This window comes from Pelecanus crispus, chromosome 13 (assembly GCF_030463565.1).
Source record: "Pelecanus crispus isolate bPelCri1 chromosome 13, bPelCri1.pri, whole genome shotgun sequence".
Classification (NCBI taxonomy): domain Eukaryota; kingdom Metazoa; phylum Chordata; class Aves; order Pelecaniformes; family Pelecanidae; genus Pelecanus; species Pelecanus crispus.
Window position 1 is genome coordinate 15,653,551 of NC_134655.1, and position 18,087 is coordinate 15,671,637.

Consider the following 18,087-nt stretch of genomic DNA (forward strand, 5'->3'; position numbering starts at 1 on the left):
AAGCGCTGTCTCAGCTGGGAAGTGTTGATTCTGAGTTACCTCAGACCCTAAAAAGGGAAAGCCTGAAAATGAGAGACCCAGTATAAATACAGAGGTGTTGATGGCCTGAAGGAGGGGAGACAGGTCACTGTTAAGCAGCTATGCATGGAAAGCACACAAAAAACAGCAACAGCTTTTATTACAGTCTGATGATAGAAACATATAAGATAAAGATCTCGTACTGACAAGGCTGAAGACCCTGATATTGAAAACATAATTGATGCTGTTCAGAAAAAGCAGAAACCTGTGTTCCCCTCCAATGCAACTGCATGGGGCTGGCTGTAAAACGACCCCTCTAACGTGAAGGCTGAGCACGCTGGAATGAATCCAACCAGCCAAAGCATCCAGCTACCTACCACCACAGATGCTCATTTCCCCCATCAGATCACAAAGAGACACTCCTAGCTCAAAGGATATCTCATTTGTGGGCTGCTGTAGTGTAAAAGTCAGGTGTTAACGCCCCACAGCACTGCCTCTTGGCAGACACCAGCTTCCGGGTGGGCCGGGGTATGTGTGTTTATTCATTCCTAGTGTGCCTTTGACTAGAGGCTGAGATATAGATCAGTTGTTTGCCACATGGAACAAATGCATGCCCAAAACACCTGCTGAAATCTGCTCTAGCACTTGTTCCAAGCATCACTGGTGAAGCCAGTTGGTTACCCTGTGCTTTAACCCCTCCATCAGCACCAAGGGGCAGCAGCAGGGTTCCGCTGCCCCAGAAGGGGACGCAGGGCTGGGTTAAAGTCTGGGTTGTCTTCAGGGGCATGGGTGACTCAGAGCTGTCAAGACAGTCCTGGCTACAAAGAACTACAAAGACAGGAAGAACAGATGAAGAGCTTGAAAACCAAGAGAGCTCAGAGAGGGGAAACAACTTCCCAGGGTAGCAGCAGCTGCAGGGCAGGTGCGTCAGCACTGCCGCGCTCTATCCAACCGCCCGTTCAAACATAGCCAACAGAGCAGCACCATGCAAGCCACTGCCCTGCTCCACCAGGTCAATTCGGAGCCAGTGCTGAAGCATCTCCATGGCCAGCTCCAAAAGTCTGTCTCGCACTGCTGTGAAGGGACAAAGCAGAATGAGGAGGGTAGGGATCAGGCCCAGCATGCAGCACTTTTTGGGTAGTCTTTCTTTGGTGCACACACAGCTTAAAGTGACCATATCTGAGAAACCAGACACAGCATTAACCAAAATGGTTTTCCGTATCGATGCCAGAGCCCAGCTCTATCCACCTTCAGCCTGACTTTTACGCAGTCTAACAGAGACAGAGGTGCAACACCAGCCCAGAGAGCTTCCAGCACAGCTCAACCAAAGCCAGCAGTCAAGGTGAATCTGGACTTTCAAAAGTCAAAACTTTACTAGAGTCTTCCTACTTGACATCTACATGGTCTCTCCAAGGTCTCTCCCAGACAAATACACCATGCTGAGCAAATAGTCTGCTCCATGTCCTTGCCTGACTTGTTTTAAAGTGCTGGATGAAGCAGTCTGTTTAAAACTGCATCACAGGCACCAAACGTTCATGTGATTCTCAGCTTTGCACGAATGGTTAGCAGCAACGTCAGAGAGCAAACAGAGGCTTCAGAGAAATAAGGTCACACTAGCAACCATTAATTCACACCTAGTAGGCTTCTGTGAGCAGTGTGCAGCAGGCAGCCCACCTGGGACACGGTTCTCCTCCAAGCAGCACCTTCATTAAACAGCCATCATCAGGGTCCTGGCTCTTGGTTCAACGGGAAGATTAGCTCTTGCTAGATGTCAGCGGTGGTGCAAGAAGATCTGGCGGTGAATGTTTAGATGCAAGCTCATAGACAGACACATTCAATGCCATTGCAGGAAGCATGGTAAAAAAATGCTACGTCAAGTGCTGGTGGTTTGATGGTGTGTTTTTGAGGGGGGATTGTTGTTGGTTTTTGTTTGGTGGGTTTTTTTGTTTGTTTTTTTTTTCATTTGGTTTCTCCCCCCACACACACAGGTAGCTTTTCTGGTGAAAACGCAGTTTAAAATGTCTACGCATTCAGCTATTGTTTGGACCTATTAAGCACGCTGTTCCAAATCTCGTCTCTGGCAAGCATCCCAATTAAGCAGGCATCCCGTTGATCAGCTTTCTGATCACATGGGATTTGTTCTGCTGCTGCATCTGATATAATACTTTCTGCTTTGAAGAATTTCATGTGTAGCCAGAAGGAGGCCCCACCCTTCTCATTTAGAGAGAAAAAAATTTCTCAAAGCCTGCTTCCACTGGCAGCATCTTCAGGAAATCAAAGGCAGGTGAAAGAGCAATCTCTTGTTTGTCCTGAAATTGGTGTGGAGCAAGTTGGGCAGCAGAAATTAGACCAAGAGCTCGTTTACTCTGAGCAAAGTGTGGGAAAGCAGGAAGGGAGCAGTCATTGCGGAACAAATTTTTATTTTTCTTCTTTGCCCATGTCTCTCTCATGGCATAATTTAGAAACCAGGGACCTTTCTCATCAGATAAGGTTACCTCTGAAATGAGAGCACTAACCAGACAAACCAACAGATTCAGTCTCAGAGGCAATTTAAACGGCAGGAATGAAATTGCAGGAGTGAACTGGACCTGCAAGATTGCAAAATGGGAAGATGGGAACTTTCCAAAGAGGAAATCCCAAAGATGTTTTGAATAGCCAGCGCATCCACTGTGAATTCCCCACAAAGGAAAACCCCAAACAGGAAAGGTTTGCTTTCATACAGTGCTAGGAAACCAGTGCTGCCATTTTGTGGGAATTCAGGATTTCCTTCTCATGCGCACGTACTTTCATGAAAAGTGAACTCCACAAAAAGAGGTGCAAAGATTACAGCAGCTTAGAGCTTAAGGTGCAGAGCAACTGAAGACTTTTTCTGTGGCCCATTTTCTCTTTTGCCTTACTTTTCCATCTTCAAAATAGAAAGAATAAACAGCATTTCCCTAGCTTACAAGGCAGGGTGAAGATAAAGCTGCTAACACACACGCAGGATGACCAGAGTGAGGGTGAACATGGAAGAGCCTTCACAAGACAGAAGGAACATGCCAGTCTGGGGAAATGCCACCGGTATGGTGGAAGAGCACCATCATGGAGGGACACTGGCCAGCTTTCCCTCCTGAAACACAGCATCATTGCAAGCTCTTACACCAAACAGCATCCAGCAAGGAAGAACCCTCCACCGGTCTCTTGTGAAGATAAACCAGAAACACTCCAGCTTGTCAAAGCCAGGGTGACAACTGCTGAGTCTGAAGCCTCATTTGGGCAGAGAAGCCAGGCACTGTAGGGGGGACACCAAGAGGCCAAGTGCAGGTTGGTTCGCAGACTCGCACATCTTCAGGCTAGAAGAGCCCGCCCTAGGGATCCAGCCAGACCTCCGGTGTGGCACAGCACAGGGAACCTCACCCACCAACTGCACATCAAGTGCACGTTGCCCCAGGAAAGACATTCAGCCCCAACTTTAACTGGAGAATTCCTAATTAGGCTCTGTTAAAAATGTGCAGCTTGCTTATGCTTTCAGCACTGAAGAGCTGCTTCAAGATCTCTGACATTTCTTAAAATATACATAGCGACAGACTCAAACTCAGCTGACAAATGTCACCCTATCCCAGATACACCAGCCAGCAAGACACAAGCCACCCTCTCCCTGGTGTAACAGGGTTCTGCAGCCTGAAAACTTGTTTTAACCGATGGGCTACAGCAGGGACAGGCAGTGAAGGCTTCTCTGAACTACAGCTCTCCAAACACCCATCTCTCACAGGGTTCCCTCCCTACCTGAAGAGAAGCAAATCCTTCCTGCTGTTAGTATAAACCAGCATTACCGTAAAAAACAAGTGACAGAGCTGTGACATTAGCACAACTCTCTGCTGGGACAACTGCACTGAAATGGGTCTCACTCCCAGACATAAAAATGTATTAAGGTCTGGGTAGGATTTGTCTTCCCCAATTTTAGCCCACCAGTACAACACATCTAGAACAAAGGAGTCAACTGGCCTCTTGCCGCAGCATGGAAGAACGCCAGCATCCTCACCCCAGTGTAAAACAGCTATCCAAAACAGAATCCGTTGGAATTGAGCCACTCGGGACTTTTGGGATGTACACGAATTAACTGGTCAAATATCCACCTGCTGGCAAGACCCTTCCACTTGGTGCCCTGAATCTCACAGCTCCTTAGTCATGAGAGGAAAGGGGAGCCACAGCTTGCAAGAAGATGCAGAGGTAGCATCAGACATCCCTCTGGAAGATGCTGCCCAACTCCGTGCAGCATAAACAACCACCTGAGCAAAAGCACAGGGCTGGGGCCTCCGTGAGCAAACAGGAAAGAAACGTGGAGCAGCATGAACCCGATTCATTGCTGTAACTTACAATTGGCTGTAGCTGCGTGCCTGGTAGCATGAACTGCATTTGCTGAGCAAACATGGCTGCAGCTGTCTTCTGCTGGATCAGGTTGTTGCGTCCATTTATTTCGAGCTGTGTTTTTAAGTGTGGGGGAGGGTGGAGATATTTGCAGTTCTCTCGGGTACACCGGCCCTAAAAAACATAATGAAACAGCATTTCAGTGAATATAATGCTCAGGGCAGCCAGAGAAATTTAATTAAGGATTGTTTGGGTTAGTGTAACAACACAATCATCTAGGCAGAAGCAGTTTGGTAGCTACTGTGCCTCTTTTGTGATTTTTCTATACAAGTGCAATACTTAGGTGAAGAGAAGAGCAACATGACTTCTCCTGCCGTAACACTAACTGAATACTATCAAGCTAAACCCAAAAGTCAGGCTTCCTGATGTTAAAATGATTGCTGTAAAAAAAAACCCAAAACCACCAAACCAAAAAACAAACCCTCACACAAATAGCAGTATTTTCAGAACTTAGTAGCAACAGCTCCAGAAACAACAACAAAAATTCCCCATTTTCTTGTGTGGGTTGTTTTTCCCCTCCCTCCCAACACCAGACCACTTAACTGGCCCTGACAACAAGACAGCAAGAAACAAAACTGTCTCCACCACTTCCCCAGCTGCACCAAGTAAAACATCAAGAAGACAGCTCTGTAAAGCAGCACCTCTGATCTTCAACATGCATGTACCGAGATGCTGAGAACTGGTAGTCACAGGAGGGAGAACTGAAACAATTTCCCCTTCGTGCTTTCATTTGTCAAAAGCCACAGTATGTTGCATCACTGACTACTTCCCCCCCTCCCCTGCCCCAAATAAACATAAGCACTAGGGAAGCCAGTGGCTCCTAAAAAGCAAAGGATCACTAATGTTACAGATCACCTCAAATCAACTGAGACCATCACTTTTAAAAAAACATCTATAAACTGTGCCTTGCTTTAATAGTGTTTGCAAGTAGACATAGGAAGATAAATACCAAGTCCACTGAACACAGAAAACTACTAACAGATTTTGTCATTAAGATGAAATAATTCTTGAAGAATAGGATTTTCTCCCCCCTCTTTCTCTGTGTATTCCCTCCTCAAGAACGAGAGGCATACAGAATATAAGAAACATCTCATGCAACTTCATGCATAAATTTTATAAATAACTTACGGTGAATTTTTTTTGAGGAAGTAATTCTTCTGTAGCTATTCAGAGCCTAGTAAAACAAGACCAGGCCTGGGGACCATAGAGCTGTTGCATGACAGATAACTAGTAATTGTTCCTGCAGCCAGCAAAGGAGCAGGACCATCCATTACCCAGCCTGTCCCTGACACTCTCGTCAAGGGCTGGACACTGAGTTCTTAGTCTCAATATAATTAAGTTTGCTTTCAATAAAGGGGCACATCAGGTGACCCCACATACCTGCTCCTGTTGGCAGGATCACATGCAGCGGAGCCGTAACGCCATAACCAGGTCCACACGAGTACACCCATTACACACCACTGCACCCAGGGCACAGACTGGTGGAAACCCCCTGGGATGGGCCCCTGCCTGCACCCAGGATGCTCCCCTGGGGATTTTTAAGACCTGTCTCTGCCTGTACAAATGTACGGGTGGAATCACTGGACAATCTGGGTACCACTGCACAAAGCTGACACTGTGACCCACTGCAGGGGCTGCTTTTGAACCCCCAGCCAGGCTCCTCAGCATGCCGAGAGAGGGGCAGGTCACTGGAGAGCAGCTGAAGATCTGCAAGCTTTACATGTGCTTTCCTTGGCCCCCTTTCCTGGTGAGGATAACAGCTTCACTGGGGACAGGGCTGCAGAGCCCATCTGCAGCGTGAAAGGGGCTGTACAATGAAGCATCATGAGAAACAGGCTCCTCTCTTATCTGCTCCAAGGAGATTAGAGAGTTAAACAAACTCCTGGCTCCCTGTTGTTATTTAGAGGCAAATAATTAAATGCAAGAAGTGATGGGCCCTTGAGACAGGAAAAAACACTCCCAAACTTCAGCAGCCTGCCTTTGCTGAGTGAAACTCTTTGCCCTGCTCCTAGAGGAGCCCAGTGGCTCCCAACAACCCAACTCAAAAAGAAAGAGGCTTTTTAATGCTATTGTTTTGGCTTCTCAGCAATGCAACAGCCCCAGATCCCCAGCAGCGAGTTAATTGCTCACAGGCCCAGAGGACATGAATCTTCATCACCACTTTCTTACATCTGTGTAAAGTGAGGGTAAAATGGCACCATGCAGCTGGCTGGTGCTCAGACAGCCCAGAACTACTACAAGGCAAACAACTGCATTAATCTGGAAGGAAAAGGAGCCTCATCAGCACTAGGTAGGTTTGGGTCATCCTTCTCATGGCATCTTTCCAGCGGCATGGGACCAGGTGGAGATGCAGCTGCAGAGCGAAGGCTGTGAAGTGCACAGCCTTTCCCATCACCTGGGAGCCTACAAGAGCCCAGCATTCAGGCTCAGAGCATATCTGCAGTGTCCCACCTCCCCCACCTCTGCGGGGCTGCTCAGGTTGCTGCAGACCAGGAGCAGACCCCACAGAGCAGCAGGTTGTTGATGGCCAGGCAGCTGCTCTCTTCTAAGCTCCAGCCTTCGAGGGCTTACACATCAGCCCTAGAAATTCTTCCTGGTTGAAACTTGGCACAAGTGCTTTGGGCTGGGAAAACACTAATTTCTACCAAATTTGGAATAAATCTGTGTAGATGTTTCTACACTGCAGGAATGGAGAAGATGAAAAAAAGAGCTACTATTTTTTGTAAACAATACTTACGGGGCCTTCTTCAAGTTGAAAAGGACTTTGCTATTCCAGCTGAAATTTTGCATGTCATTGATACCAGCCACCCCAGCTTGGTGTGAAGCTTTGTTCTACTTTTTTCTCAAAACAGAGTTTGTTTAATTCCAACAGGGGGTTCTACGAGCAGAACGTTTTTCTTACCAACACCACCCCCCCTCCCCACACAGCATGAGGCCTTGATCCTGTAGACAGAGCTGTGAGCAGAAACCAGCACCCACACAGAGTGCTACTGGTTTCAATGAGGACATGCATTTGCAAGGAACTGAGAGCTGTGGAGATGCAGCTGCAGAGCGAAGGCTGTGAAGTGCAGCACATCTGTCAGTCAGGCCTTCTAGAGCTCCAGGAAGACTACATGAATCACCGCTGCACTCTGATTCAAATCCACACCTTCAGTCTAGCTCCTCCTCGCCATCATTTTGATCCTGAGCATCATCAGCCACTGTGTTTCACCAGGACGGGTTAGAAGCTACAGCTGAGTCGGGTTGCTCCCTCCAACACCACAGTAGGTTCTTCATCTCTCGGACAATGAATTTTAGGAACGGATGACGTGACAGAGTGACACAAAATGTTCCCAGTTTAGACATCCAGCTATGAAACAACTTTCAAGACGTCTCGCTCTAATGTGACAGGTACCTCTAGTATCCTCTGAACTCCAACACTACTAGGGGTGATCCCATCTACATTTCCATCACAACACCTACAGTTCTCAGTACTTCTCAGCAACACATACACTCTTCAAGACTAATTTCAGCTCTACGAAAGCTGCCAGAAGGACAAAGGAACTGCCATTAACTTCTCAGTACCAGCTGCAACACAACAGGGAACTGGTAGCAAATCTGTGTGGATACTGGGCTGGGGACAAAGAAGGACAACTCCATTTTATACCTGCGTGGCCTAGGAATACAGTATGAGAAAATACAACAGGAGTCAGGCCCCTAAGTTTCAGATGAGCATCTTTATGCTAAAAGGTGCAGTTTTGCTTCAGTGACTAGCTGTGGCTCCGCCACATCGAATGCTCAGTGCAGGGCACAGGACAGTCCCAGTGCCCTGCACGGAGACCTGCTGAGACATTCTCCAAGCTGAGTGTTGCACCAGAAAGCACCATCCTAGCACCTGGAGTGGGTTGCTGCGTATGTTGGGAAGGGGCATGGTGCTCAGAGACTGACCTGTGTAAGCAGGCAGCATGCTGAGCCTGCTGGGACCAGCGCAGCCATCCTGTTGTAACTGGAAGAGTTTATTTCTGTTAATTTAGCATATTGACTCCAGGGAGGGCACATTCCCACCCTGTCTTGGGTGGCACGTGAGCCTGCAGCCAGGGAATCACCACCCAGCAACAGACTCTGCTGCTGGCCTTGGTAACATGCTAAATATAGCAGTATTTTCTGGCTCCTGGCAAAATGGAAGGAGTGCGAAGGACCACATTAGTCAGCTTCTTTGCCAACTACAGCCAGGAGGGAAAAGCATATGGACTGCACTTCCCAAGGCTGGAAAAATGGATATTAAAAACAAATCATTAAAAGATTTTATAAGAGTATCTTCTCCCCCCTTCTTCCCACACGCTCCCCCACCCTTACAGTAGGCTGCTGGCATGTGATTGACTCTGTGTTGCCAACTTAAGTCATGCTGTGATGGCGCATACTGTAAATGGCTGGCATCTGACACTAGCTAACACGACAGCAGCTTGCAGTGCAACAAAGCCAGCTGTTTGGAGTGCAGCACTGATGGCAGCACACTTAAATCCAGTTGAAAAACCTGCATTACACCTGGCTGTTTGGAGTCTGCTGGGCTGCGCGTTATCATCTGCATCCTAGCTCGGAGGGATGCAAATAAGAGCACTCTGGGTACTACACCAGGCTGGATGAACCTCCCTTAAGCATGCTGCACAAATTCTCTTCTCACTGGCTGTTGAAGTGAGCTGAACCACAGTGCTGCAGAAACAAGGCTTGCAGCACAAACCCAAGGCTTGCTCACATTTGCACCAGTAATGCAGTTTGTTACGGTCTCTTTAATCCTGGATGCCAGTGAGGGGTTCCAGAGCAGACACATGTTTCTGGTTTTAATGACTGCACTGTATGTGCCATCAATCACCAGCAGTTCTCATGTGAAAATCTTTAAGCTAATGTGGCTTTTCACACACAGGAGGCTGCAGTAGGCTTGTGCCCTGACTGTGTTGTCTTTTCCACAGACACTGATGATATGTGCAATGACTGACAGCAAGAAGAATGAAAAGAGACCAGGCAGGAAAGGATTTCCGTGTTTTGCACAAAACCAGGCACCAAAACACAGCTTGTATGCATAACTTTTCCCTGCATGAAGCAGCAGATTTCCACCCCCCCCCAAGAACAACTCAGTGGGGAAGACACATTCAGAGATGCGCTGGCCCTGCTTACTCAGTGCCTGCTGCTCCAGCACTGAGGCACGAAATGCTCCCTGCTTTCCATCCCACTCTGCACATGCACACAGAGGCCTTCTCCTGGCTGGGGATCCTCATTCCTGCCAGAGCCTTGCATGGCTTTTCACATATGCAATACAACCTCAGCCACCACGGTGTCTGCCCCCGCATCTGGAGGGCAGCCAGAGACCAGGCTGCAGAACTGCCCACAAAGCATGAATTTTCATGCAACAGTGGGAGGCAGAAAGGGGGGAGCTCTGGGCTTCATCCCTGTGTCCATGCAGCACAGCTAAGAACATGTACTGAGCAGCATATGCTGCTCCACGTCTATCCCTACTGCCATCTGCTCTCTAAGAAAAGAGAGATCCTGGGAGGCAGACTTTGTATCCGGTAATGCCCAAGCTCCCAGTCCTTCACCCACCCTATAGGGACTTGCAGCTTCAGAGTTACCCTTCCAGGAAAGCAAACCACCAGGGTGTTTGGAACACTGTCCATCCACCACCCCAAGTGCTTCGTGCTCGCTGTGGTTTGTCCCTAAGCAATCTGCTCCAGGGCTGAGCAACTGGCACGCTGGCTGGATTGCGTGGCTCATCCTGCCATCTCCAATGCACTGCGTGGCTCATCCTGCCATCTCCAACGCAGCATCACACTTCTCTTTCCACACAGGTAGAGTGCTGTGCTGGAGGGAGGGAGGGAGGGAGATGGCTGTCCATCTCACTGCTGGAGCAAACACCTTCCACTCAGCAAACAACATCAAATAGCAAAGGAAATAGCGTGTTTTCAACTGGAAAACAAAGGAGGCTGGAGCCAACAAGTCAGCCTGATCATTAGCTGCTAGTTATGTCTCACAGATAGGTGTTCATGCAGCCAAGCTGTCACCTGCTGCAGTTCAAAGCCTAGCTCTGTGCATACCTTATCTGCAATTCCTTTCTACAGGCTAATGAAATGTTAAAAGTTATGCTGCCAACCAAATCGGTGAGAAGTACAACCTTGCAACCTCCCTTGAACATTGACCCTGGCACAGTACATCACATAACTTCTGCTTAACAGCACTATAGCAATGCTTTTCTCTTCGCAGTGTTGGAGCAGCTCACTTTTACAGAGAGGTTTTAAAGTGTAATTATGTACAAAGCACTCCTCGAATGTGTTCTCATGGAAGGCTGTTAGCCCACCTACAAGGATCCTAAAAAGCAGGTCTAGAAGGATGCAGAGAAGTGACACATCACCCCTAGGCCTACACAGGTCAATGTCACGTATTTTCTTTGTACCTATTACTTGTGTATTTCCCAGACAAGGGACTCCAACACATCACTCTCCCCGCAGCTGTAAAGCTCTTCCTGATTCTCAGCTGCAGTTTTGCTCCTCCTGCAACTGAAGCCTAAAACTTGTCTTACCCCAGAGGGCCAGAACAGGAATTATTCCCTTTCTCTTTGAGGAAGGGCCCATACTTAAAGGTTGCCATCACATCTATAAAGGTTGCCATCACATCTATCCCCCCTCCTCAAACCCTCTGCTCTGGACTATGCAAACCATGCTCTTTCAACTTCGTGAGCACGGTCTCCAAGTCCTTCACTAGGCTGCTCCCCCAGTCAGCCCACATCCCTGCTGCCGTGTGTGCATGCACAGGGCACTGCACTCCAGCAGTGCATCCCTTACCAGTGCTGTGCAGGTACGAAGATTTTTTCCACATGTTCTGTAGATGACACTGCTGCTTATACATTCCTGCATGATATTTTCTTTCCTTCTAACAGGGTAACATTTTTGATTGACCCTCAACAAGCCTCTTCCAGAACTACTGCCTACCCAGCTATGCCGCATCCTGTATCATGCAGCTGATTTGCTTAGATGGAATAGCTTGTACTGCTTTTACTGAACTCACACACCTTTTTAATGGACTATTTTTCCAAACTGTCACGATTATCTGCAACTCCACATCTGGTTCTCTACAGTGTCTGTAGTTCCTCCAAGCCCAGAGCACCCTACCAATTTAACAAGCATACTCTCTCTATTCCATCATCCAAGTCATCAGAACAAAACAAACCCAAACTGAACAGCCTTGCCAAGCACATCCTTCCAGACTGCTACTGAACTCAGTTTTCCAAGCTGTTGCAAGTTGTCACATAAAAGTTTCTCCTATGCTTTCTTCCCTGTCTTGTTTGGAAACTGATTTGTGCCATGTCAAAGACTCCCAAATCTAATGCCAGCACTCCATCCTCCCCATCTCTCTGAAAAAACCTGTCTCAAAGGCTTTCCAGTTCTACCGCTTTTTCTGCTCCCTCTGGACACCTGTAGGGATGCTGGAAAGTTAGTGCTCAGCACCCCTCCTGTGCCAGCACTCCTACTTGCTATCAAGCATGCATCTGTACACAATATTGGGTACAAAGAAGCTGATGGTCTGAAGTTACTTGTAACAGCAATAAAAAAAATACAGCACAGCTAGTTGCTGACATTTTTCAAATGCAGGTGTAACACCCGTTTATAGAGAGCCCAAAGACTGCTGTTATGGTGTGGATCCTGCTGTGAACAGACCATAGCTGAAAAGAAAAAGCAGAATGTATCTTCTAGTTAGCATTACCAGATGGCAATTAGCCTTGAGGGGAAGGGAAGCAATGTAGACTTACTATCATACAGAAGTTTCAATTTCAGTGTATGTGGATAAAAATGCTGGAGTTAAGGTTAAGCTGGTAGCTTCCAGGTATGGATGATACAGACCCTGTGAAATGCCTGTTCCAGCTAGGAACAAGCACAGTTCATGAATACATAATTTGCTGGAAATAGGATTCAAACAGCCCATAAAAAGCACAAACCTCAGTTTTGCAACATCTCTAGGATGTGTTTTGCCTACTTCTTTGAACTTCCCATCTCTGGGTCCAAAAAGCCACCTCCCTGAGCCTGCGCAGACAGATGAGAAGAAAACTACTAAAAACGCCCCAGGTGCAGGTGTTATTTCACCCCAACTCAGCTCCCCTGCAGTTGCTCGAGAAACCTCTGCAGATTTTATGCTGTTCTGAATGATGCTCTGAGCTGTGGCAGCAGTGTGTCAGCTCCAACCTGGGGCTGCTCAGGTGAACAGGGACTTGTCTTTTGTCAGGGTACAGAGGACAAGAGTCAGAGCTGCCTTTCCACACACTTTCAGTGGAAGAACCTGAATATCTATTGCAAGCTCCCAGGGCTACCAATACTCCCAGCACTCTCAAGGCAGCTCCAGCTCATCGCTGAAACAGCGACTGAATTTCACGGCTTCAATGAATGTCAGGTCAAGCCCTTTCTGAGCAAGCCTAGACTTGATTTTGACTGAAATGAGTGAACCCTGATGTTTTGCATGATTTCAAATGAAAGCAGGTGACATTCAGCAGCTACGACAAGAGTTTTGGGTCCTTTTGAACTGAAAGCTCAAAGCAAAGCTCAGTACCACGTGCAAGGCAGTTAGAAAGCCCTCGGAGCAAACCAAGCAGGTATGCTGTGTTCACCCCGCTGAAGTGAGGCTGCTGCATTCTGCACAGTCCCAGTCTGCCCAGATGTCCTCTCCCTACAGCTGTGGGGGAGAGTCCTAGTAGGATAACCAGGAGGTAAATAAATGACTGTAGGCATTTGGGCTTAAAAAAAATTATATTCCTCTGCAACCTTAAAAAAAACAAGTCAGGCAAACACAGCCACTTCAGTCCAGTAAGTTAGAAAAAATGCAGAAGGAATGGGAAGCAGAGACAAAAGTCCCTGGCTAGACCACTGGTGCTGTTCTTCAGCCTCCCTGTCTTACCCGTGTGACTGCCCTGCTAGGATATTTTTGCTTTGCAGGGAGATAGAAGGAAGGACAGGAGGAAGAAAAATGTCAGTATCATTTCTGTAAATGTATTTGCTTCCAGATAAAAGCTGCCAACAGCCAGCTAAGGGGACTGCTGAACAAACACTGCTAGAGACCTCTAGCACCTCCACCTCTGTCATTCCAGCCTTTGTCCATGAAAGCCAACCTCTATCACAGACACAATCCAGGGCTGAAGAGGCTGTGCCCCTCCGTGCCACTGGCTCGGGGGAATACGTGTTCTGAAGCCCTCTCTTCCATCGCAGGACTGGAAAGCAAGCTGCCCATTGCCACCTGATGCACACCTGCAGTGGCACGTGCCCAAGCTGACAGGGCTTTGGTCATCTACCTATTGTAGAATAGGACAGGTGTCCATCAATGGGCATTATGCCATAACAGCAGCACTTTGCCCAAGCAGGCCACATGCTTCCCATTGTGCGGCAGAAACAATTTAGCAGCTGAACAATTTCACCTATATATAATAAAAAGAAGTATACTGAGCACACAACACTGCTTCACTCGCACCAGGGTAAGAGACAAGTCATCAGATGCAAAATGCCAGGAACAAATAAACTCACAGTGTGGGCAAATGGTACTGCAGATGCCGGTCCTTTCAAATAGTGTGTATAAAACTGCAAAGCACTTGGACAGGAGGGTTTCTCAAGATCAGATGCACTCTGCTGGGATTCAAACATGCTTATCTAGGACTCCTTTACAAAGCCTGCAGCCTCAAAACGTTTGTCAAGCTTGTTTTTGTTACACAGCTCAAACCAGAGCAGGAGAGAAAAACAAAGCAGAGACAGCAGCGTTTCTACATCCTTGTCTCCCTTTTTGGTATCACCTTAACCAGTGACAGTTACTCACAGCTGTTGCCAAGAACTTCAAATCACTGAACTCAGCAGGCAAATCCAGCTCCATACAGAAAGGATGGCTCGTTAGCATGGAGCTCAAGTATTTAAACAAGTACCATCACCCCACCATTTTTTAAAATTTTAATTAGAAATGGGGGGGGGGGGGGGGGGGGGGGGATGGACACACATGAAACTACTGTATTCCAGTAGACTCTAAGCAGCCACAGGCACCAGCCTAAACTCCAAAATCCTCATTCACCTGGCAATTAGGCAAGCTGAGAGCTGCTGTGAGTGAAGTTTTACTTTTGCACATTGCTGAATACAGCAATGTTCTGCTGAATTTCTCCAGGACAGCACAAAGAGGTCATGGCTGTCCTCCTGCTTTCACGCAGGATTTTCATTCCAAGCTGTTTGTTATACTTGAAGGTTCTTACAAACTCAGAGCAGTTACTTTGTTGGGAAAAGCCCTGTAGCTCCTTCATTACATTTTTACATCTTGACAACTCTTTCCAGCTCTGTTCTCCTGCCAAGCTCTCTTCATTCAGGCCAATGGTATGCTCTGTTATGCTCAATAAAAAACGTGTATTGATTTTAATGTTTTTCGTTTGTGGGACATTGTTGCTTGCTCCAAGCAATGGACAGTGTTTACCAAGTCTAAGAAATATATATTAAAAGAGTACGGCACTGTCCAGATATGTTTTTTATGAGCTGTAGAGCCACAGAGCAGAAAAACATGTTTATCTGAGAGATTACTACTTGCAATGAACAGCAATCTCATTCCACAAAAGAGAGAAATACAGACTTCATCGAGCTCTTTTCTTTTGTATCCACTGATACATTTTGATTAGGCTACTTTTTGTGAACCGTATCAGTCTGTTACCACCACATATCTGAAATGAGGTTAAAACAGAAGTATCATCAATTTAGAGTTCTGAACTGATCATTTTTAATGTCTTCCAAGTATTATTCCACTGCTCTCCCAGGTTCAGGAATGTTAAAAGCACAATAAAATAGGTTTCTTCAATACAGTATCAAATACAGGCTCTCTCCAAGCGAAATAAGCTTTTACAGACATCCTTGGCCACAGACCTGCTCAAGCACCTGATCGATAACAATTACGAAGGCAGGCATTTAGTGCCCGGTAAAAGAGAGCGCCTTTAGAAGCATGTTTAGCCCTGGGATCACTGCATGTATTTAGAGTAGGAGGGCGAAGCAGGTGACATCCTGCACCGTTAATATTCCTGCGAATATTCCTGCAGGTGAATGTTTCAGTGTGGGCCTATTTGTAAGTAAAAAAATCAATTCTACCTGGAAGATAGAAATACTGGCATGTCACTGATTTTTCTTCTGTAATAAATTACAAAAACCCATGCCAGTCTCTGGAACAATATTGCACAAGTACTGTAGTAAAAAAACACCACAAAACCCCACAGAAAACCAAACCAAACCAAACTTCTAACATGTCTTCCACCTTTCATCTCCTTCAGTTCTGTCCCTCCTGATTGCTGTTACTCCCAGCCAGCTTTTGAAAATACCAAGTGCAGTTTCTCTTGTCCCTTAAACCACTTTTTCATTGCAAATCCCATAATCCAATTCTACAACTTTCACCGGCTGATTGAATCTGTCAAGGTCATATGGAAAGTTGATGCTTCTGACCTTCCTCTACCTACAGTGTCTGTTGAATATTACAATTGCAGCAGGCAAACCACACGTACACAGAACCAAGCAAAGTACATTAAAGCCCAGGAGAATAAATGTTAAAGCACTGTGTTCATGAATACAAATATCTGACGCATGACCACCTCTGGTGGCCTTGCTTCTTGAGTTTACACAAGGGAGAAGGCAAACAGGGAAGCACAGAGACTGATAACCAAGTGTCTGACCCAAACCCTCCCTCCTGTCCTGCAGAGGGCAAAGCCATGCTCAGAAAACCTCATTCTCACTGTGTTTTGGAGAGCAAAATGAAACTGCAAATAAAAGGAGATTTGTGTGTGGCTGGGTTTAGGGTTTTTTTGGGGTTTGGTTTTTCTTTTTTTTTTTTTTTAGAACTTGGCAGAATATAACAGTTTACCAACTGAGGATTAGCCCAATTTTTGTTTGTGTTGTTGCTTTGCTCAGAAAACAACAGCTTAATGGGCATAAACAGATTCCTGGTTTTCAAAAAATAATGAAAAGAAACTTTAAAAAAAATGATTCCATCTGGGCTGACAATTCCCAGGGAGAATTCTTCAGTCTGGAAAAAATAACTCTGCAGGATGCGCTCCAGCCTCAGCTACTGAGGGGCTGCCAGGGGGTAACGCAGCAGCGCCCTGAGCAGGGAAGGATGCTGGCTGGGCTCTGCTGAGCATGCTGATGACTCCTGCTGGGGCACACCATGGCACTGCCACCCCGGCTTTCCACCCATCGGCTGGAAACACCAAGAGATGTCAGAACAGGACACTACAGTCCCTCTGCGCATTAGCTTAAGCCACTGAAGGAGGTGACCGCAGGGGAGCAGGCAGGTACAGCAGAGGGTGATGCCCTCAGTTGCCTCTGCAAGCCAAGATTTGTTCCCAGACGTCTGTCAGAGCTCAGGGGTCTGATGCTCCAAGGCAGATGACACCTTTCTGCTCTTGGCTAAGATCTGCCCAAGAGCACAGAGCAAAGCCAGCTCCCCCTGCCCCTCACCCTGATGGCTTCCCACTGACGCCCCTAGCTCTTCTTCGACTCTCACTTCTCTCTGTCCCATTGCTCGGCTCCCTTTGCTGCTTCCCATTCATCTCTTCCCTGCCACACACTGAAGCCCACCCCGCCAGCCACTTTCTCCCACAGCCGTGCCTCTCTGGCTACAGTTAGGTCCACCAAAGACCAAGCTGTGGCCCCGTGCTCCTGTTTCAGCCAGATGTGCCAGGCAGGTTTGTCCACAGCACCCCACCTCCCCTTCGCTCCAGCCTAGCAGAGAAGCTACCAGACCAGAAGGAGAAGGGTTGACTGTGTGCCACCAACACCACATGCCCTCACTCATCTCCAAGCAAGGACCCCAAATCTTTCCAGTCCATGCCAGGCCTCAGATTTCACGCCCATGGTACAATGAACTTGCTGCTGGTCATAGGATTAAAGGTGCAGATACAAAAAGCACTTTCAAGAGAGCTCTTGCAGCCTGCTAAGCACAGCAGGCCAGGACCACACATCTCACACGGGCCCTGGCTTCCAAAGAGGGCATCCAGGCCAAGCAACATTGAATCACAGCCCTCCTTCATCTAGGAGGCAGCAAGGCTTGAAGAGAAAGGAAGGAAGAAAAACAAAGAAAAAAACCAAACAAAAAGAAAAAGCAAGCCTGCCTTGCCCTAGGCAAATATTCCACCTTGGTTAGCTTTTGCAGACTGATCTGTTTTAGCGTGTTATTACAGCCAGTAATGTATGCACATTTAAGTCACAGAGGGGATTTTTCTTTTAAGAAAACACCTTCAGAAGTGCTCTTTAAGAAGTGCCTGGCACTAGAAAGCAGATATGTGACCGATCTTTGCTACCATCTCAAGTGAAAGGGAGGTTAAGGCAATGTAAATGTTTGTTAGGACTTGAGCCCACAGAGCAGCACAGTAAGCTGCAGTGGCAACAGGACAGGCCTTTTTCCATGGAGGTAAACACGATGAGCTTGCAATGCCAAAGATAATGCACTGCCATCTCTACGGACAAAACGAGAATTTTGCAATAACAAAGTTGGGCTAAAACTGCAAGCAGTGGGACATATTTGACCACAGTTCACATGCACTAGTCACAAGTACCACGCAGGCTGCCAACCTTAAGGGACGGGATGCCAAAGTCTGTGCCAGTATCTGAAAACCTGTTAATTTATGATGGATTTATTAAAACAGCCTCA

The 18,087-nt window shown here is 47.1% G+C and overlaps 1 protein-coding gene across 3 annotated transcripts in view; it reads right to left on the bottom strand.

The window, feature by feature from the left end:
- Window positions 1-18,087, bottom strand: part of MBNL3 (muscleblind like splicing regulator 3) — a 57,821-nt gene that overhangs the window by 24,582 nt on the left and 15,152 nt on the right. For all 3 annotated transcript variants that reach the window (XM_009484469.2, XM_075720883.1, XM_075720884.1), the window contains exon 2: window positions 4,375-4,539. In XM_009484469.2, coding sequence (XP_009482744.1) covers window positions 4,375-4,539 — 165 coding nt within the window. The remainder of the gene's footprint in view (window positions 1-4,374; window positions 4,540-18,087) is intronic.